At 50.2% G+C, this 22,647-nt stretch overlaps 1 protein-coding gene across 1 annotated transcript in view; it reads left to right on the forward strand.

The window, feature by feature from the left end:
- Positions 1-9,570: 9,570 nt before the first annotated feature.
- The window catches only part of FLNA (filamin A), a 67,218-nt gene continuing 54,141 nt past the window's right edge, over positions 9,571-22,647 (forward strand). Inside the window, exons 1-7 of the mRNA XM_033172686.1 lie at positions 9,571-10,075; positions 18,514-18,762; positions 19,210-19,307; positions 19,672-19,819; positions 20,337-20,455; positions 20,589-20,666; positions 20,767-20,929. Of these exons, the coding sequence (XP_033028577.1) occupies positions 9,658-10,075; positions 18,514-18,762; positions 19,210-19,307; positions 19,672-19,819; positions 20,337-20,455; positions 20,589-20,666; positions 20,767-20,929 (1,273 nt within the window). The 5' untranslated portion in view covers positions 9,571-9,657. The remainder of the gene's footprint in view (positions 10,076-18,513; positions 18,763-19,209; positions 19,308-19,671; positions 19,820-20,336; positions 20,456-20,588; positions 20,667-20,766; positions 20,930-22,647) is intronic.

Raw genomic sequence — 22,647 nt, forward strand, 5'->3', positions numbered from 1 at the left:
GAGCCAGGTAAACCACCTTAAGCTTATTGGAGGAAAGATGGGGTAGGAAGGCAATAAATATTCCCAGTGCTGGATACCCGGTACTTCATTTAGCCCAGAACTCCCCTGAACTACACTACCTCACACATGGGGTTATTAAATATTTGGGGTGGGGTGGGGGTGACAGGGACGGACTGTCACTTTCTTGCCTTTTCAAAGCATGTTCATGAGGAAAGTGGGGATTCTTAAGCCTGGTGAGGAGTCCAGAATCAGGGTGGGATGACTGTTACTCCAGATTAGGTCATGCAGAGTAAAAGGAGTTGTTGTTGTTTTTTGAACACCAGCTCCGAGAACTCGGCCCACCACCCTTGCTTCAGCCTTGATTTCTTACAGCTTGGGCTCCCCCTTGCTCTGCTCCCATCTCCCACCCCAACCAAGCCATAGCCTTCTTGCACCCCCCCCCAATCCCCAGTGCTCCCTTCCTCAGCTGACTGACACCCTTCTGTCCTGATTCGCAGCCCACTGCTATATCCCTGTCCCCCAGGGCCCTGGGGAGGGTCTGGCTGGTTATTTTAAAAACCCAAAGAAATGAAACTCTCCAAATAAGGGGAAAATATGAAGCCAGGTCCCTAGGCTGGGAGTTCTTCTGTGCTGCTTGAAGGAGGAGCAGCAGTGGGGGAAAGAAGCGGGAGGGGGGATGGGGGGAGCTGGGAAGGGAGTCAAGAGGGCCACCTATTGATAGAACCTCGGAACTGCATGCATCTCTTTTACTAAACACCCCCCCACCCCACCCTGTCAAGCCTTTTCCATAGACCTACCTGCTCAGTGGATTGCCATAAGGTGGAAGGGAGATGAAATGCGTTCCTTAAAGCTTATTTTCTGCACCACAAGGAAACTGATTTCTCAAAATGAGTGCTCACCAAAGGAGCTCTATAGATCAGGACTGATGAGTAGTGGCTGCTTGCGTGGGGTAGGATCCATAATATACTGTACAGGAGTGTCTTTGGTTCCTCTTCTTGCTGATCCGTGTGTGTGTGTGTGTGTTTGCCCAGCTCGTATTTACACGAGTGCCTTGGAAGCTCAGTGAGCTCTTGAAACCACTAGTCAAGTCTCTTCCATGATCGGCCAAGAGCAATGCATTAAGAATTAGCATCCTGTAACAAAGGTGCTGTGGGTTAAACCACAGAGCCTAGGGCTTGCTGATCACAAGGTTGGCGGTTCGAATCCCCACGATGGGGTGACTCCCATTGCTTGGTCCCTGCTCCTGCCCACCTAGCAGTTCGAAAGCACGTCAAAGTGCAAGTAGATAAATAGAAAGGCAGAAAGGTAAACGGCATTTCCTGGCTGTGCCCATGGCTGAGCCTGAGCGTTATCTCTGTGACTGGAGTGCAACTCTCAGATTGCCGGAGGGGGGCGGGCACAGCTGCTTAGGGCAGCAAGATGCCCTCTGGCTGCCCAAAGGCATGCACAGCAGGTGGCTGCTTAACCACAGTCTGGAGCTGCCTTCCCTTGGAGGTATGTCAGAGTCCTAGCATGAGCATATTTCAGGGTCCAGTTACATCAACCCTTTGGCCCCAGTTGCCAGTGGGAAAAGCCTCACTTGTGTTGATTCCTAAATACACCACTCAGCAAACAAACTGCTGGTGATCATCTGTAAGCATGTTAAAGAACCAGCTTTTCCTTGCATTGCAAAGGTCCATTTTTGAATGTCTGTGATGGCACACCAGGTGTTGAGTGTGCTCGCAACGACTGCAGAAGCCTGAGCTTAGGTGGGGCTGCAGACTTAATGGTGAATTTGGGGTGCTATTATGGGGCTGGGGAGCGGTGTGGAAAACAGACAGCAAACTGCACACAAGTACTCCTGTTCACTTCAGTGGGGGCTGATGTAGGGAAGCTTCCTAGGATGTTGATTGGTAGGATGGGGAGCTAGAAGTTTTGCCATGCCAAGCACCAAAATCCTTGGGTGGCCCACTGAATGGCCTGTAAGAAGCCAATGGTGACTAAAAGCCAACTTGGACAAAATGTTTCCTGTTGCTACCAAGTCCTGAGAGTGTTTGGTGAATGGATGTTTCTGTTCATATCTACTTACCTCCCTATCTGTTCTTCACTAACATATTCTTACTTGCTCTGGGGCTCCAGGATAGAACAGGATTTCAGGAATATAAGATTTTATTTCCTTATGAAAGCCAGGTCCCAAGACCCCCCAAAATGAACTGGAGATATGGAGGAGGGGCTGTACTGGAGAAGGAGCTGGGCTATGTAGAAAAGCACAATCTTGATTCTCAATGGTTTCTACGGGACCTCTATGGGACCAAGTAAATAGGTGGCAATATGGGACATAAATGAGAAGGGAATAAACCTGCTTCAGATGAGTTATTCAGGGTGTGAGTAGGAGGGAACAGGTTTAGCCTCTATCGCAGTGGCATTCCTGAGTGTACCCTGTTACTTTCTCCCCAGATGTTAATAAGAGCAAGTAAAGCACTGCATTGTGGCATGAAGTGGGGCAAAGATAGAGATCCTTCAGGCTGCATTGGCCAGAGATGTGCACCAGCACTTGCCCCATTCCTCCATTTGCCACAACAACAGACACTTTGCTGGTAAATGAAACTGCCTTGCAAGCCTCTAAGTGGCTCTGGTGCCAAAATGCCATGATAGAACTGTCTCTCCCAGCCACCCAACACCAACAGAAAAGGCACTGAGCAGGCCTGCCCTGCCCAGTCATGAACCACCACGACTGGGGTGTATTACTGAGAATCACTCTGAGAACTTTAGTGTATGTATTTGCACATGTATACACAGCACACAGACAACCACCCACTATAGCAACTTACAGATAAAATTCACACACACAGTCCCACATACGGTATGCATATCCAGAATATGGATATAAATGATTGTGTACATGCAAAGAATTAATTCCCTCCAATACCTCTACATGGCAGTTTCCATTGTGCATGGTGCACATTTGTTTAAATGGTGAGGCTTTCCAACCATGAGCACAGTATGGGATCCCGATCTTTTTCTGCAAGGACAACATTTGTTTAAATAATTGCATACTGCTCACAGCAAAAAGTGCTGCATGTGCATTTGCTAGTTTCAACTCTTGTGGTTTTTCTCCACTTCAATCCACATGCAAAATGTGCATTGGGGGAAAATCTGTTCCCATGATATGTGTGCATGAACAGCAGCCATACATTTCAGACACATGGAAGCCACTTTAACCTTACTGACTGTGCCTGATACACATTTATTTCCTCTTCCTCCACTCCTGCCCTAGCTGACAAATTAGATTTCCAGATGGGTTACAGCACTTGAAGAAGTGGCGACTAAAATCTGAAAACTACTCTTCACCAGGAGTACAACATTCTTAGAAGTGTGGATACACTTCTGTTTTGTATGACTATCAGAGGGTGCTATTGAATGGATCCTAGTGACATCAATAATTGCAAAATATGGTTCTCCACACATCTGCCCCCAGGACTGCAAATCTGGAAGAGTGTGTGTGTGCGCAAATACATAGTTGAAAAAGAAGAAGCAAGCATTAATTAGTTGTATGTTGTAGTATGTGCCACCAGTAATTTGACTAAGGCTGCAATCCTAATGCCACTTACCTGGGACAGTAAGCCCCATTGAATCAGTAGGGGTTACTTTTGTGTAAGCATGGCTAGCCTTTTGCTGTAAGCAACTAACCGTATGTTGATGTCTGTTTTAAACACATAATGTATAATTTGCTTATAAATCCCCACAGCTGACTTCATAGCCTAGGCAAGCTAATAAACTCATAGTGTTGCATATGCACAAGTTGGAATATAGGGGAAATGATACCGGCTTTCCTTGTAGAGATATTGTTTATTATTTCTTTATCTATTTATACATTAAAGTGATATCCCACCTTTCCTCCAGGGAGCTCAAGGTGGCAGACATAGTTCTCCTTGCCATTTTATTCTCACAATAACCCTGTGAGGGAGAAAATGCTAAGAATGAGTGAAAAGCCCTAGGTCACCCTGTGAGCTTCATAGCTGAGTGGTGATTTGAACTCTTGTCTCCCAGGTCTTTTGTTGTTGTTGTTCAGTCGTTCAGTCGTGTCCGCTTCTTCATGACCCCATGGACCAGAGCAGGCCAGGCACGCCTATCCTTCACTGCCTCCCGCAGTTTGGCCAAACTCATGTTAGTAGCTTCGAGAACACTGTCCAACCATCTCATCCTCTGTCGTCCCCTTCTCCTTGTGCCCTCCATCTTTCCCCACATCAGGGTCTTTTCCAGGGAGTCTTCTCTTCTCATGAGGTGGCCAAAGTACTGGAGCCTCAACTTCAGGATCTGTCCTTCTAGTGAGCACTCAGGGCCGATTTCCTTGAGAATGGATAGGTTTGATCTTCTTGCAGTCCATGGGACTCTCAAGAGTCTCCTCCAGCACCATAATTCAAAAGCATCAATTCTTCGGCGATCAGCCTTCTTGATGGTCCAGCTCTCACTTCCGTACATTACTACTGGGAAAACCATAGCTTTAACTATACGGACCTTTGTTGGCAAGGTGATGTCTTTGCTTTTTAAGATGCTGTCTAGGTTTATCATTGCTTTTCTCCCAAGAAGCAGGCGTCTTCTAATTTCGTGACTGCTGGCTGTCACCATCAGCAGTGATCATGGAACCCAAGAAAGTGAAATCTCTCACTGCCTCCATTTCTTCCCCTTCTATTTGCCAGGAGGTGATGGGACCAGTGGCCAAGATCTTAGTTTTTTTGATGTTGAGCTTCAGACCACACCACCACACTGGTTTTAAGACTCACTTAATGAAAATGCATGATGTATTATGCTTCGAGCACGTGAAATGTGCTATATAGATGCTGTTATTTACATGGATAATGCCTTCCAGAGAGGTGTGAGGCCTGTCAATTTTAACGTCAGATGCTGACCTCTGGGCATTTTTGTCTGCAAAAGTGTGAGGAATTTAACCCTCAGTCCTGATTCTTAAAAGGAACCAAGCACTCAGAGAGACACACAAAAGTGCACCATGGCAATTCCTGGGTAGACCAGCAGGGGGCACCCACGTACCCTTCCCATGCTAGCTCCACCCCCCCCCCCTTGTTTCACTCTCTTCCTTTTCAGCTGGGGAGAAAAATGGAGGGGACAGGAACACTTAGGGTATACGTGCTCCAGTCATTCAGAGCATCCCACACTTTGTCTTCATACGCTTTCATAACAACCCTGCATGGTAGGCCAATACTGTAGTATTACTCCCCATTTTGCAGAAGTAGGGGGAGCAAGCTGAGGCTGAGAAAGATAGGCTTGTCCGAGGCCACTGCAGTGGGAGTGCAGATGATATGAAGCAGACAGCCTGCCCTGGAGAATAAACAGATCAGGCTGCATGACTCCAAGGGCAGGAAATGGGCTGACCAAACCAAGGACACAGACAGCACCTCCTGTCCTCATGCTCAACCAACTGGCCCCTCCCCTCCCTGTCAGAGCCTGTTAAGGTTCCCGTGCCGGAACATGGCCCTACAACCGAGTGTGATACCAAGTCAGGCCGTGGGTCCATCTAACACAGGACTGCCTACACTGGCTGGCAGCGGCTCTCTTGGGGTGCAGGCAGGGCGCTTCTCCCAGCCTTTTCTGAAGGTCGGGGATTGAACCTGGGGCCTTGGGCGTGCAGAGCATGTGCTGCACCACTGAGCTATGGGACCCATATCCCTGTGGGATGGAAATGGTACTGAGTGCCATGCGGCGCTGGTGGTGGCCCACGGGGACAGGTAGGGAGGAAGGCATCCTTGCCAGAGTCCATGACAGGCAGAGCCACCACCTGACGGGCAAGGGAGGCTATGCCCCATTTGCCCTGACTGACTAGCCTCCGCTGGTGGCACCAAACATGTGCTGTGTTCCTTCGCCACTACCAGCCCGTCACTGAGTCACTCCGGTAAGCCTCCTAGGCAACTGGAATTAGAAGAGGAATCTCTTCACAGGGCCAGACGCTTTCATGTCTCCCCCATCCAGATATACAGAGTTTAAGCATTTCCTCTAATCTTCTCTGGCAATGGGGTCCCCCTTACTGCGCACAGTGTTTTGTCTAATCTGCCCACGACCTTCCCCCAGGCCTGCAAGATGGGGAAGTCCCAGGGTGGGGTGCACAGGAGCTGGTACAAAATGAGAAATTTCAAAACCCGTCTCAGGAAGTCTGGGTGGGGCTGGGGCTGCTTTGACAAAGCCGTTAGGCCACTGCAGCTTGCTGAATCACGGCAATCTGGGGGAATGAGTAGGGAAGAGATGGAGCAGAAGCAGAAACGCAAACACTTCCCACTTGTAGGTGTGTCTGTGCTGCTCCTCCAGCACGAGGGACTCTTACGAAGTCCTCCAGCTGTCCACCCCAAAGATTGCTGTTAATACACAAGCAAGATCCCGCCTGTTTCCCTCCATGCACAGCAATGCTCTGCTCTCCAATATTTAACTCAAACTCCCATCATCCTCTGACTGTCCTACTGGCTAGGGATGATAGGAGTTTGAGTCCAACAGCATTGGGAGGGCACCCCTCCACCTTGGACCTGAGCAGGGCTTTTTTTCACCCGGAACTCAGTTCTGGCACCTCTAATGTGGGTGCCATTGCCATTCTAAGAGAACAAGGTGACCTCCGGCACCTCTTTTTATAGAAAAATAGCACTGGACCTGAGGAAGTCTTATTAAGCAGAGAGGTGCTGTTCTGGAGCTGCACAGCCCCAGGCATTACCTCTTGTAAAAATAAAGATAAAAACACTGTAGTGTGCACAAAGATACCTATTTTGCACGTGCCAAACCTTTACAGCATGTGACTTTATTCCAGGAACTGTAGTTTGTTAAGGGTGATGGGAAGTGTAGTTCCCAGGATTCTGTTTGGGGAAGCCATGTGCTCACCCATGCGGCCTGGGTGTGCTGCCACTCACTGACCTCGTGGGAATTCTGGGTGGCCATATTCGCAGTGGGGGGTGGGGGGTGGAGGTGCTGCTTCTGAGTGAGAGTCAACGTTGTCTCCCTTCCACAGTGGTTGCTCACTATCGGAATTTACCCACAAATGCATAGGCCGCAGAATTGCTGTCATTGCATTAGGTGCCTTGTTTTTGTTTTTTGAGCCTGCTGTGTGTTTGTTAGGAAGCGTCATCCACGCCACTGTGCCAAGGGCCTCCTGGAAGTCTGGCACTGGCCTGGCCTTGCCGTCTCCCAACATCAGCTGCCTCGCTCTGCCTAATAGTAGGGCTGGCCCTGGTTGTAGCTGCTGCACATCTCCTCCCTGAGGTCTCTCCCCGTCTCTTTAGCTTTGTGACATGGGAGTGACATAGCAAGTTGGAACAGACTGACAAGGCCATGGCAGAACACACAGACATGCACAACTGGCCCAGTTTCAACAATTGGAACACCTTGGCTCTTCTTAGCACTGCTGGTGGAGTGGGAAGAGTGAGGCAGTGATGTGGCGACACCAAGAAGCATGACTTCGGGTGGCGATGGCAGCTCAGCAGGCATGCTTTGCCCAGGTCCAGTCCCTGGCAACTCTAGCCCAAGGGACCTTAGGTAGCCACAGTAGACAATACCTGAGACAAATCACCCAATAGTCTGACTGGTGGCTTCATGGGAGTCCATTTTGGGTTGGGTCTAGTTAATTTTCTACAAATCAAGGCTGCCAGGGTTTCTCTTTTGTCTGAAAAACTACAGGGCCCTTAACCCTAGAATGCGTATGATGTGCGAATGTGTGTGTCTTGTCTGAGAGCGGACTTTGCACATGTTCAGAGGTACTCTAGCCTCTACCACAGATGACACAAACCATTCAGCAGAGAAGTGGACTCTGGCTGTGAATAAAACCCGGTCTAGAACGCCTCTCCCCAAGCCACTTCCCTCTGTATGGCGGGCCCAAGGAGACTTGTATAGTCATAAAATAGGAAGGGAGCATGAGGGTCAACTAGTCTGACCCCCAACGATGCAGGAATCTTGTGCTGCGTGGGGCTGGAACACATAAATCCTGAGATTATTTTTTTCTAAATAAAATTTTTATTTCTTCATTGAAATAAAATTGTGCAGTCATTTCTGCACAGATATCCACGTATTTTAATTATTTATAAAGGAAATTAATATGTGGTAAGGAAGGATCTTGGATTTTTTTTTTTTGAAGGTTGCTTCTTGTAGAAGCCCTGAGATTAAGAATCTCACGCTCTACTGACTGAGCGATCCTAGAGCAGCAGCTCAGCCGTGTAGGTGTCAGAGAGAGCGCAGCGCAGCGGAGGGAGGGCAGGCGGGCGAGCAGCTGCAAGCAGATGACAAGACGAGACCGGCCCTGTCGCCGTGCTGTGTTGGAGGGCAAGAGGGAGGGAGGGGGGCACAGAGAGGGACCCGGGATCTTACCCGTCCCAGGAAGAGGAGACACCCAGGGCAGCCAGAGGCGCAGTCGAGGCAAAAGAGGCGCAGGGCCGGTCGGGTGGCGGGAGGAAAGCAGAAGGGGCAGGCGAGGGGCAGCTCCCGCCGGCTGGGCCTCATTGCGCAGGAATTCGGGTCGGGAGACGTGCGCTTACTAGCCCGGTGGTATTTCTCCGGCGCCTTCCAGCTGTGTGTGTGGGGGGGCTCACCGCAGAATATCTCCCGCTTCAGAGCTGCCTTCCCCAGGGCGAGGGCACCTTTCCTCTCGCTCCGTTCCTCCTGCCTTGCCCCCCCCCGCCCCGATCTTCGCGCCTGGTGCCCGAGATCCTCACTTTTAAAAAGGAAGTGGTGGGCACCGGGGGCGGGGCAGAGGTGGCCCCGCGGAAGGCGCGCCCTCCACTCTTTCCCCAGCTGCTCTCCCGCCTCGCGCCTTCTTTCGAAGGTGTGGAATGAGCGAGCGGGTCTGGCACCGGCTGCAATTCCCAAGCAACGCCCCCCACCCCTCTTTTTGATCCCGTCCCCTCTCCAAAGGGCCCCACGAAAAGGAAAGGCCTTGGCACCCTGCAATTCCAGGCCCATATGCTCTAGAAGAGCGTCAGGAGAGAGTCCCGCTGGAGGGACCCGAGAGGTTTATAGCCTCGTCCACCCTGCTTCCTAAAGTAGCCTCCGGGAAGCCCTTGCCCAGGCAACCCGCCAGCCGCGCGTCCCTCCTCCTCACAGGTATACTGCTTCTGCACATGGAGGCTTCCTTGGGCTGCTGTGTCCAACAAATAGCTTACCCTTTTCGCAGATCTGTCGCTTCACTCCTTTTACAGGACCCCTCCCTAAGCTCGCTGACCCACCTTTAAGAGGGCTAGGTTGCACTTTTGCAGCTGTTGCCTATATATAAACTTACTCAAGTGTTGCTCCCACTCCACTCCCACACTCCCAATTGGGATTGCATGCCAAGTGAGCGTGCACAGGATTGCAGCAGCCTCAGGTCTGGGGATTCCTTCCTGCCCCGCCCGTCCGACTACTAGCCCCAGGAGATGCGCGCAGCTTGGAGGCGCTCGCCGCTTCTGTGGGGCTGGTGCTGCCGCATTGCCCTCCGGCCTCCTTGGAGCCCAGTCTCTGCTGCCCACCGAGGTGGACGTGTGTCTGGCTCTTCAGCCGCTTCCTTCCACCCCTGCTCTGTGAGCATCGCCTTGCGCCCTTGGCCGCGCCTAACTTCACCGCCTCCTTCTCTTCTGTCGTCCTGCAGGATCCTGCGCCTTTAATCCCGGGCCCAACCTACCCAGCGCCGGGGTCCCACCCACCCCGAGCCCAGCCGTTATAATGAGCGGCTCTCAAGCGCGACTCCATCAGGCCGCAGGAGCGGGAGGAGTTGGTGGCGGCGGAGGAGGAGGAGGCAGCGGCGGCAGCAACAGCAGCAGCAGCATCCAGGGGGAGGTCGCTGCCGAGATGCCGGCCACCGAGAAGGACCTGGCCGAGGACGCGCCCTGGAAGAAGATCCAGCAGAACACCTTCACGCGCTGGTGCAACGAGCACCTGAAATGCGTCAACAAGCGCATCGCCAACTTGCAGACGGACTTGGGCGACGGGCTGCGCCTCATCGCGCTGCTCGAGGTGCTGAGCCAGAAGAAGATGGGGCGCAAGTACAACACGCGCCCCACTTTCCGGCAGATGCAGCTGGAAAACGTTTCGGTGGCGCTGGAGTTTCTGGAAAGAGAGAGCATCAAGCTGGTCTCCATCGGTAAGTCCCAGCGAAAGAGGGGAGGGGGAGCCGGGGGTGGATTTCGGGGAGAGCGCGCGCAAAGATTTTTTGGGGAGCGGAAAGAGCGAAAAGGGGACCTGAAGGGGGCATCCTAAAAGTGGGGGAGTGCAGGGTCTTTGGAGGCGGCGGCACCCAAGTCTGTCTTTTACGGCGGGGGGAGACTGGAAAGGCACCCCGCTCTTCTCTACATGGCGAGGCCCAGGTGAAGAGGAGCGGGGGGCCCTTTGCCCCTCCCGCGAAGGGGGCGTGCGTAGCTTCGCGGTATGTGTGGCGGGGTCGGGCGGGGGGGAGAAGCACGGCTGGTGGCGGATCGGTGCCGCCTCGGAGATGGGGGGGGTCCCATTTCTGTAGTTACGGGATGCCTTTTGGGAAGAGTCGCTCGTGAGTTTCAGGGGGGCGGAAAGCGAAGAGCCAGGGCCTGGCTGGAGGGGTGGGGCTGGCGATAGGACGCTGCATCTGGGCGTGGCGGGGAGGGTTGCAGGAGGCGGCTCCGGTTTCAGGCTTTTTGTCTGGAGTCTGCAGAAAAGGGGGGAAGCCCCCTTTCCTTTAGCCCCGGCCTCGGTTCGTGTTGCTGCACCCGCCAGACCCCTCCCTCCGCCCCGCGCGCCCTCCCTCCATTTCTGGCCTAGCCCACCCCGGCGCGCTCCGCTTCGCAAAGGCCCGTTAACTATTTAGGAATGGGAGGAGGGGCGGCCTGGCCATTTGTTGTAGATGCCTTTTGAATCGCCGGTCGAGCGAGCTCATTTTCCAAGCTCAAACAATTGTTTGTCTTCTCCTTTTCTCCCCATCCGCCACATCAGATTTGAATTACTGTACTGCTACATTGAGGGGGAAAGTTGCCCAAGAAGTGGAAGTGGGATGTGGTTGGGCCAATATCTGCGCTCTCAAGATCACTAGCGGCAGCCCTTTGAACCCCAAACCGACACCCTGGGCAAGGAGAAGCCTTTGTCTTCCTGCTTTGATTTTGGGGTAAATCTTGGGTCAGTGCAGAGTCTGGGCAAAGATTCTGCCTTAAGGAAAGGTGTCAGGAAGTGGATGGACTCTCGAGCTTTTCCAGCCACAGTAATGTCCTCCAACAGTACATATCCTCCAACATTTCTCCTATGAAAATGGGGACATCCTAAGGAAAAGTGGGACATTCTGGGGTCAAATCAGAAACTGGGACGAAATGGGGACACTTGGAGGATCTGATAGTAGTCTGGGATATTGCTACAGTGGCACATGCTGGGGACAGATCCTGGTGGATGAACAACAACACAGAAAGAAGCTATGGCTTCAGACGGGCCCTTAGCTAGGCTAGTCTTTTAAGTACCCACTTTGTGGGAGAGCTGCCTCCTCCATAGATCTGCTCAAAACATAAACTATAACTAATGAACTGTCTGGGTTTGTATGGAATGCAAATCCATAGTTAAGGTGAGTAAGCCAACAGCCAGCAACAAACCATGGCTTATTTTTGCTAACAAAACCATAGCTAACTGTAGTTCAGGTGCTGGGCTGGATTTGAATGCAACACCAAACCTTAACTTAGGTTTATTTAAACCATAGTTTAACACACTGTAAACTAGGCCATAGTATCTCACATTGGAATGATGTGTACTGAGCAAAGATTGCATTCAATTCACTGGTCCTTGTATTCTCGCTTTGCCATGTATTCCTAGCTCCTGAAGCAAAAGTTCAAGCCTCTCCTGTTTTGGCAGAAACACAAGAAAGCAAATGACTGTTAATTTCCCTTTGCCTTATAATAGGAGCAGCCTTTTCTTGGAAATGGCTGGTGACTCTCAACTGCTTCCAGGCTTGGGCAGCTTGAATTGGCTTGGATGCTTGGCATTTATGATCCCAGCAAAGGGAGCCTTTTGGATAGCTAACCAGCCATCTAGGTTTGGACTGGCTGGTGGTGGCTCCACTGGTAAAAACTCTATGCTGTGGATGGGTGTGTCTCTCTGAACAATGTAACATTGGCCCTGAGCAGCCTTGCATTGCCCGGTAGAGGAAGCAACTGATTCTAGTTTAGGTCTGACTCATTAATGTGGGAATCCTGGATGTCTTATTAGCTCTTCAGAAAAACCCAGTGGCTTACGCATACCTTGCTTTTGTAAGGAGCTTGTGGTGGCCTCTCATTCAGATTTATCATGCCTGCTCAGCCTCAGCACTGCTGAAGCATCTGCTATTCTCAGACCAGTCACTGGGCCCAGACATCCCCACTGTTGATTCAGGGTCATGAGCATCCATAGCCTGTCCTGGGGTTGGGGTTTGCCCATAGCCCTTTGCTATGTATAAGTGAAGGTGGAATCAGACCTATGGTCTCAGGAGTGGGGGGGGGGCAGGTACTTATCCAACCTGATGCTCTCCAGATGTTTTGGACTAACCAGGTTGAGGAAGTCAACTGGACCAAACTTGGGTGGAAGAAGAGCGACATGACTAAACACTTTTAAAATTAAAAAACCCCACAGTCATCGCCTACTGCTATTCCTTGGCTCTTGGAATGGCTGGTGTCAATCCATGTTGCCAATATAAGCAGAATATATTTTCTGTACTGATGCACTGGTCTCATTCCTGCTCTTTCCCACACTATCACAGTTTGTAAAGACCTGGTGTCAACACATGTATTCACTGAACCTTGTATTCACTGAAACTGGGCCTGGGACTCTGCAAGCTAAATGCAACCCAGCATGGTCTTCATAAACCTGTTTCAGCTATGTTTGGCCCAGGGTTGCAAAAACGTGACAGCGTGTTGAGTGCCTGGCAGTCTTAGTACTGGTGGGCTAGGATTAGCTGGATCTGACACAAAAAGTGTGCACCTGCGTCACCTTATGTTGGACCTGGTGTGGTTCCTTGTCCACTTGACCAGGAACTCCATATCTTGGGGTAACACACCTTGTAATACAGAGACAGCTTTCAAAGGCCTAATTACTTTGAGTACCTTAAAGTCTTAAGTTGTTGTGCTGGTGGCTATCCAGAGGTACGAAACCACCTATTATCCTGAAGTTGCAGGGTTTTTTAAATTATTTTAAAAAGTTGCCTATTGCCTATTTCTGGAAGCTGCCCATGTGCACTTAGAGGACTGTTAGGTTGCTGCAGGGACCCCTCTGTTGATGAAACCCTCTTGGTGTATCTATCTGGATGTGCTCTCTACACATCTGTGAGCTGGTAATGATAGGAAAATCTGGATTAGATTGACCGCTGTGGTAAACTTGCTAGATATGCAGCAATGTGGTGGCTGTGTGTGATACTGTAAAGCTGTACTGTATGGGAAGATACTGGCTTTCTCTCCAACTCCCTGTAAGTGAGGCTCTAAACGGGCCCCATGTTGTTGGACTCCGACTTGCATCTGCTCTAGCCAGTGTGGTCAAGGAGGGTGGGAGTTGTGGTCCAGCATCAGCTGAGGCTTCTTCTCCCTGCTGTTTGACTCCCCCTGGAGCCTGCAGGAAGACCCTGAGGACAGTGGGAGATGAGAATTCTGCTTTGCCCTTTGATGCAGTGAGTCAGTCACTGGGCCACAGACTCTGACTCAGACAAGGTCTGGCAGCAGTTGCTGAGAAGTGGAAGGGTGTGCGCACACCAGAACCATGCCTGTAGGCTAGAGATGGGTAACCCTGTGCCTGGGTGTGCCTGTATGTTCCACCGCCTCCTCCTTGGGTTGGGGTGAGGAGAAGGATGGGCTGGGCGGGTCTTTCGCTCCTCTTCACAGAGAGGCAGGATGTAGGAAGGCGGGCAGAGAGGGAGGGACGACTAGGCCTAACATGTGGAGGGGGCGTTCTTTGCCCTCCCCCTGGAAGGAGAATCCTGTTGGGACAGAGGAGCTGCTGCCTGCCGGCCACTCCATATAAGGCTAAAAAATGCTGGAGCGGTCTGCTCTGTGGCTGGGTGGGCGGTGCAGAGCCGGGTGGGGAGGTGGCTGGGATGTGATGGCTTGCCTTCTCCCTATTCCTTCCCCCCCCCCACCACCACCCAGGAAAAAAAAGTGGCAGTATTTTTTTAAAAAAAGCATGGCATATTTAACCCTGTCAGAGGGATGCATCTGCTCTGGCATTCCAATAACAAAAGCTTAAGCGCATGAGAGCTAATGGGAAGGGGCTCCCATCCCGGCTGCTCCAGCCTTGTGTAGGCAGGATGGCTTGACTGGGACTCTGCTCCTGGGGAGGGAGGGGGCATGTGGCCCAGTGTTGGTGAATCTCAGTGGCCGCTCCCTGCAGGCTCTGGCCTCTGGGTCTTAGAAGCCCTTTGGCCCTCCTGCCCTCTTTGATAATGCTTGTTCTGCAGTTTATAGCTTATTCAGCTCCACAGTGTTGAATGCTCCTCTCCAGCTTTGAGGCTGGCCCTGACGCCTGCCCTTTTGAATGCTCCCAGCTGCTATGGGGCTCAGTGGATATGGAGGGCAAAACTAAGAGTGTGTGATGGGGAGGGAAGAGTGCAGATGGAAGCTTGGGAAATGGCCTTTTTTCAGGATGGTACTCACTCCATGTTGCCTGTAACCAGATCCTGCAATCTGCTGCAGAGGAGGAGGGAGAAAAGCAGCTCCCTCTAATACTGTTGAGGGTTGTGTCATGTTAACTACTTGGAGGCCACAGACTGCTTGGGTAGGAAATGGACTGAAGCCTATTGGATCCAAGTGTGTATATTGTGTGGCAGTAGCACATGTGTGAATGCTAGGAAGCTGTAGTCCAAGGGAGGGAGATCCTTTTTCATCGCTAGGGCCACATTCCCATCTAGCCAACCTATGGGATCTTCATGGCACTGGTCAGTGGGGCCAGAGCAGCAAATGTAAAATTTAGCTTTGCATACACACACACTTCTCCATCCAGTACCTGTAGAGTTTCAGTGTCAGATAGAGGAGCTTTGAGGGTTACATTTGGCCCTTGAGCCTGAGATTCCGCACCCTGTTGGTAGCAAAAAGCAGTTTCATAGCACATGCAACAAAACACACATGCACGGTCCTGTCACTGTGGGGATCCTTAGCCACAAGCTTCATGTAACCTGCTTTGTGGAGCACGTTCCCTGTGAACATGTGAAGTATGTTCTGCCAGAAGGTGCCAGATTATATATAAGACCTTGATATTCTTGCAACACTTCCTTCATGGACCATAAAACAGAGTTGCTTGTTTTCCATACTAAAAAGACAACTGACCTGTCTAAATTATGCAGGTTAAACCATTTTTCATAATTCTGCTTCCCCCTATTGTTATGGGGTGGATGAGCATGTAGACTCCTTCATTGGAGGTTTTAAAGCATAAAATAAATAATTTTATTATTTATACCCTGCCTATCTGGCTGGTTGCCCCAGCCACTCTTGGGTGGCTTCCAATGCATAGGAAACACAATGAAACATCAAACACTGAAAACTTCCCAATACAGGGCTGCCTTCAGCTTGGGGGATGCTGTCAGGGATTCCTGCATCTCAGTTGAGATTCCTGCATTTCAGGGGGTTGGTCTAGATGACCCTTGGGCTGCCTTCCAGCTCTGCTGTTCTATGATTCTATATAAATGTAAAGGGCACTGAAAACCTGACCTCAAACCACTGGAAGGTTTCTTCAGTAATTTTTCTGACTTCTGTTGCGCGTGCGTGCATGCGTGCACACACACACACACACACACACACACACACCCCACATCCCACATGCACTTGCAAGAAGCCTTTTCCTACTTCAGTGAAAACCACCCTCTTGTGTTTGTGCAGCTGCAGGATATATTTATTACATTTGTATGCCATCCTTTATTGGAAAATCACAGAGTAGTTCACCACATAATGCACTTAGGATGCGCTTGGCTTGGTGCAGGTGACGACTTGGGCATGGTGTTCCGCTTCCATGTTGGGAGTCAATGAAATGGTTGGCTTGGGTGTCCCCTCAGATTTTCCATCTTACGCCTGGGAACAGGTTATGTGCTTCTGAGACTAGACCATCGCTTTGAATTCATTCTAGGTTCTCTTCTGTTGCCTTGATCTTCATCCGTCTCTTTCACTTTGTATCTGGAGAGTGATTCTTCCTTTGTACCTTGTGCTCCAGGTTCCATAGGTTCTGTACACCGGCTTAAAAATATAGAATAAAAGAATGCACAACATCAAATGCCTTTAAAGCAGAAGAATGCATAATAAATGGCATAGTCAAGCAGTACAATGCTGACCTTGAAAATAGCCAGGTCTTCACTGCCTGCTGAAAAAGGGCAAACCGTTACTAGGCCAGGTAGGCCTCCCTTGGGAGGAAATCCTGTAATGGCGGTGCCACAACTGAAGGCAAGGGAATACAGGGCAGGCAGGGCCTTGGGCTGTTCCTTGGAGCCTGTGGGAGTTCAGCTTTATCCAGCTTGCCTACCCCTTGGGGTTTAGAGGAAGGTTGCTCAAGACTTGTCTGAACCTGAGCTGAGGGCCCCTTTCAGCTGCTGTGTCTAGTCTCTGGAGAGGTTAATCTTGGCAGGAGGCCAGTGCATTGAAGGAATTCTTTGTTTCCCTGAATCTGGTGTGTTTACATCAATCTGCTGCTGCACAATCCTGGCCAGGCCTCTTTCTACTGCTGCTGCTGCGGCTGCTTCTTCCTCTTCTATTGCCTCTAACCATATGCAAAGGGTGGGATTCCTTCATACAGTTTCACCAAGCAGATCTTGGGCAGTGTCTCCTCCACATCTTCCCACCCCAATCTTCCTTGGCTCCAAATTCCCTCCATGACATCTTCTGACTCGCCATTTTCTTCTTTTGAGTCGGCACGCAATCAGCCTAGCAGAACACCTGAATTGAGGGCTGCTTGAGTGATACTTTTGCTTTGCAACCTCAAGGTAACAAAAATCTGTTTTTATTAACAGCCCACATACTGTGGGATTCATGGCAGTATGTTGCAAAGAAGATTGTAGGAGAATCTATATAAGGCATAGAAATAAATAAAAAAGTGGGGCCAACAAAGGGCATGGGGCAGAAGAACATAATCTCTCCCCCCCCCCAGCTTCATTGGCTGTGCTTTTTTATGGCCTTGTAGCAAAATTGGGCTTAACTGTGGGGGTAATTTCACTCATGCATGTTTAGTACTGGATTTTTTCAACACTTGTTGACTTGCTCTTGAATAGACTCACTGGAAATAATTTTGTGTTTTGGTATTCCTTTACTTAAATTTGTGGCAAAAATGCTGTAGCCATTAAAATGAACTGAACTGCAAGCAGATAATGTTATTAAAACAAAACAAATTAAAAGGCCTGTGCAAATAAAATGATGTTTACCTAGTCCCTGAAACTCAATTAAGGGTTGGCACCAGGTATGTTGAGCTGGGGAGGGCATTCCCCTCACAGACCTACTGTTTACCAGTTAATCCCTCTTCCCAAATAACTCTGGGAGTTGTAGTTCTGTGAGGGAAATGAGGTCATGCAACAGCATCCTTAACAAACTTCATTTCCTAGGATTCTTAGGGGGAAGTACTATGACTGTTGAAAGTGATACAACTTTATATAGTGTACAACGCCAGTGGGTCCTTACTTCCAAGTAAGTGTACCCGAGTCTGATTCACAGCTACAGTAATACTTCATCTCACTGTCATGTTGCATTGTTGTCGCCACACTTCGCGAGGAAAAGGAGAAAATGAAGCAAAGCTATAGCCACTGAGCTCAGTACAACCCAGTCAGCTTCTGGTACTTTCAGATTTATCAGGTTTTTAAGTAGTTTGCATAAAGTTTGACTGCCATTGTGAGTGGCTGGAGAACTGTACTCGGATCAGATTCAAATCTCTACTCAGTCGTGAAAGCTTACTGGGTGATCTTGGGACCATCATTCCCTCACAGCCAAAACTACCTCACAGGGTTGTTTGTAATGAAACTTGAGGGAGTATGGACCATGTATGCCACCCAAAATTCCCTGGATGAAGCAGGGGATAAAAAAAACAGAATCCATAGCAAGGACAATACGTCTAGAATCAATTGCAACTTGTTTATTTTCTGTTGTCACTGTTATTTTAAGATAAGGTTGGGAAGTGTAGATGTGGAAGAGACGCTGCCAAAGAGTCACTTGAGACTGTATAAAGGAAAGCCATTCTTTGTACATGGTTGGTGGTAATGATGGCATCTAAATTGGCAGGGAGTGGCCAATGAGTGAAAAAGGCATGGTCATTACCAGCACACACAAACACCTTACCTGCAGTCAAATTATGGCCATTCTTCATTGAAATCCCTCCCACCAACTTCTTCAGGCCCCTAAGGACAGAATCTCTTGCTAGAAGCTTGTTCTGTAGGTCTTGGATCTATAGAGGAGGTGAGAAAAGGTGGGAGTGGACTTATCCTGCAGGCTTCCTCTTGGGTTTCCTTAGGTGTAGAGAGTGGCCATCCTACTAAAGGAGAGAATTCCAAGGGGAGAAGGCCTAGAATGTTGCTGAGTGGGGCTTGTCTTCCCTGAAAGTCCAGGTCACTGTCCTCTTTTGCGAATGCTGAACTGTGCTTCTGACTCTCAGACAGCAAAGCTATTGTGGATGGGAACCTGAAGCTGATCCTGGGCCTGATCTGGACACTCATCCTGCACTACTCTATCTCCATGCCCATGTGGGATGAGGAAGATGATGAAGAGGCCAAGAAACAAACCCCCAAGCAGCGACTGCTGGGCTGGATCCAAAACAAACTGCCTCAGTTGCCCATCACCAACTTCAGCAAGGACTGGCAGAGCGGCCGGGCGCTAGGCGCTCTTGTTGACAGCTGTGCCCCAGGTAAGCGAAGGAGCAGCACTGTTCCATGTCGGGGTGGGAGGGTGAACTTGAGATGTATGCATGGAGGCCTCTTCTGACTCGCTCACATGGGTGCTGGAGGCCAGCGCTACTTCCTGTGTTAGTTGACCCATAGATCAGGAGTAGCCAATTTGGCTCCCTCCAGATGTTTCTGAACTACAACTCTTGTCATGCTGGCTGGGGCTGAGCTGATGGGAGTTGGAGTACATCATCATCTGGAGGGCACTGCATTGGCTATCCTTGTCATTGATGCCAACTCCATCTTTGTGCTGGGTCTAATATTCCGCTGAGGGTTTGGGATGCCTGTGTTGGATTGGCCTGTGGTGGGTGGATGCTACAGTGCCCCAGAGCACTGTTCCAGAGATCTGTATGGAGGAAGTGTTGCTACTGTGTGTGACTGACAAAGAGCTGGGACTCTTTCTCAAACAGGTCTGTGCCCTGACTGGGATTCATGGGATGCTAGCAAACCTGTCAACAATGCCCGGGAGGCCATGCAGCAAGCGGATGACTGGCTGGGCATCCCGCAGGTAAGCAGCACAGGTACTTGGTCTGTGCTATACAGAACTTTGTGTTAAGCTGAACTCAGCTATGGGTAGGTGTATTGGCAAAAGTGTTTAGTGCTTCCAGTTTGGGCCAGGAGCAAGTGAGCAGTGTAGATTCCCAAGGTGTGTTAATCCCTTGACCCCCACCCTGGATGCTGCCTAGATTTCCCAGAAATGCTTAAAATAGTTACATTCTAGGGCCCCCTCTGCAGCCTCCGGGGCTAGAAGTCTGCTTTTTGAAAAACAAGCACCGGGTTTCTTGGGAGGCTGCATCCTGTGCCTGCTCTGTACCTCACTCTGGGCATGTGAGAGGTGAACTTGGCTCTTCTTTGCTGTCTTTCCTCTGTAGGTGATCACTCCTGAAGAGATTGTGGACCCCAATGTTGATGAGCACTCGGTCATGACATACCTCTCCCAGTTCCCCAAAGCTAAGCTAAAGCCAGGAGCCCCCCTTAGGCCCAAACTGAACCCCAAGAAAGCCAGAGCTTATGGGCCAGGTGAGTCCAGGAACAGGTGGTAAAGGCTTGGGATTACATGTGTGCGGAGGAGGGTCTGGAGGACTTCTTACACAGTTGGGAGATTGACCACAGTGGGGGCAGGTGGGTGTTCACAAGGGATCTTTCCTAGGACAGCGTTCTTCAACCTTGGGTCCCCAGATGTGGCTGGACTGCAGCTTCCATAATCCTCGGCTATTTTAGCCAATGGCCAGGGATGATGGGAGTAGTAGCCCAACCATCTCTGGGGACCCAGGGTGTTGTGAATAGAATAGCTGCCGCATAGGGCTCGACTTAAAGGTGTTTGTATGCCTTTTTAACCTTTTCCTTGCAACACCCTGTGATTGCCTTGTGATGGTTTGCTCTGTACCATCTCTGTGGCTCTCCCATCAGCTCCAGCTAGCATGTGTGGGCTTTCCTGAGGTCATCCAGGCTGTACAGTGGAGGTGATGCTAGAACCACTGCCGTACAAGTTGATGGTGTCATGGGCCAGTTACTACTGCATCTGATCATTTCACAGGCATTGAGCCCACAGGCAACATGGTGAAGAAGAAGGCAGAGTTCACCGTTGAAACGATCAGTGCTGGCCAGGGAGAAGTGCTAGTCTATGTGGAGGACCCTGCTGGACATCGGGAAGAAGTGAGTCCCCCTGGGAGTGTGTCCTCAGAGGTCTGGATGGCCCAGGCATTGAGGCGGAAGAGTTGGGTGTGTGTTTTTTTTTGGGGGGTGTACAATGCCAACCACTATTGAACTTCCTGTGTCTGTCCTCAAGGCGAAGGTCATTGCCAACAATGACAAGAACCGGACGTTCTCGGTGTGGTATGTGCCAAAGGTGACAGGAGTCCACAAGGTAAGAGTCTGTATATCGTGTAGGTGATTGGGGAGAAAATTCTGGAACTGGGCCTTCGTCTCACTGATCAACATTTGACAACCTTCACTTTTTGCTCCAGGTGACAGTACTGTTTGCTGGGCAGCACATTGCCAAGAGCCCCTTTGAGGTGAATGTGGACAAATCGCACGGGGATGCCAGCAAGGTCACTGCCCAGGGCCCTGGCCTGGAGCCTGTGGGCAACATTGCCAACAAGACCACCTACTTCGAGATCTTCACTGCTGGTCAGTTGATGGGGGGGTGCGCCGATTCTGAGAGGGTGGAAGGGTGTTGGCCAGCTGAAGCCTGGACCCAGCTTGAAAGCAAATGACACAGTTGGCTGGTTTCTTAGAAACTTGTTATAAATAGTTTAGCCACCATTCCTCAACCTGGTGCTTTCTAGGACTACAGCTCCCATCAGTCCCAGCATTCTAGGCCCCAATGGTCAGAGGATGGGAACTGCAGTCCAGCAACACTGGGGGAGGGAGTACTGTGTTGGGGACACCTGAATTTTTGGCAATGAATAAACTGTCTTTAGAGAACCTTTCTGACTATGAACTGAGTAATTGTGTTGGAGGCTTCAGTTTCTCGCTAAAGTGGAACCTTTCTAGCTCTCCTGCTTTGAGTTGCTTGTCAAAACATGTCTTCAGAGACTAACAGCTCTGGGTAGGAGGGCTTCCAGGTTGGGAACAAGTCAGGCTACACATAGAATTTTTAAGTGTCCAGTGCTTCAAATAAGATTATTGGGAGGATTACATAGAATACCAAAAGGAAGAAATTGTGAGTGAGTAGCTTGCTCACGGGTGGCGCTGTGGGTTAAACCACAGAGCCTAGGGCTTGCTGATCAGAAGGTCGGCGGTTCAAATCTCTACGATGGGGTGAGCTCCCGTTGCTCGGTCCCAGCTCCTGCCCACCTAGCAGTTTGAAAGCACGTCAAAGTGCAAGTAGATAAATAGGTACCGCTCTGGCGGGAAGGTAAACGGTGTTTCCATGCACTGCTCTGGTTCGCCAGAAGCGGCTTAGTCATGCTGCCCACATGACCCGGAAAAACTGTATGCCAGCTCCCTCGGCCAGTAACGCGAGATGATCGCCACAACCCCAGAGTCAGACACAACTGGACCTAATGGTCAGGGGTCCCTTTACCTAGCTTGCCTAAGGCTGTCCGTGGAGGAGGGTTTGAACCAGGGACTTCCTGGTTGGCAGCTTTGTTGGCTTAACAGCCCCACTCTGACTCCTTCAAGGTAGGCTGTGGCTGGAGGAACTGCTTCCTGCTCCTGCTGTCCAGGCCTTAGTTGGTCAACATTGTGGTGAAGCTTATGCCTGTTGCTTCAGCATGCCACAGAGTAGGAGGCAGAATGATCAGACATTTATATTAGGAATATACAGTTTCATGATTCCACGTGTTCTTAACTTTCTTTTGTGTAATTGTGAATTCAGCACTGCCCTGAGTAATATTGTATTCAACGTGGCAGGATATGAAACGAAACAATGATTCAGAGTACACAGTGGAGCTTGCTTTGAGATCAGTCATCCTTGATTCTCTTATCCAAGAATGTCAGCCTCTCTCCTTGCCTTCCTTGAAACTCTCTGCTCTTCTCCCTTCAGGCAAAAGGCAACTTCCTTGTCCCAACAGCCCTTTGCAAACAATTGGTCTCTTGTCTTGGCGTTTCATATTTATTTATAGCTGGATGTTAGAACAGTCTCCTCTGAACTCTTGAGGCTGAAGATGAGTACCTTTGCTTCCAGACTAGTTGCTGCCTAAGCAAGTCTGTCTGAATTGTTGTCCACATCTTCCAAGCATGAAAGGTCTCCCACTGAATCCTAGTTGAAGCCTATCCAGTGCTAAGTAGAGCATAACTTGCAGCCCACAGTAACTGCAGCAAACAAATCTTCCATTTCTTTGCTTTCAGAAATGGGTCTGTTACCAAAGGCTGAAACATAGCAAAGTTTTAACTCGGGGACA

This window comes from Lacerta agilis, chromosome 16, assembly GCF_009819535.1.
Source record: "Lacerta agilis isolate rLacAgi1 chromosome 16, rLacAgi1.pri, whole genome shotgun sequence".
NCBI classification, from domain to species: Eukaryota; Metazoa; Chordata; class Lepidosauria; order Squamata; family Lacertidae; genus Lacerta; species Lacerta agilis.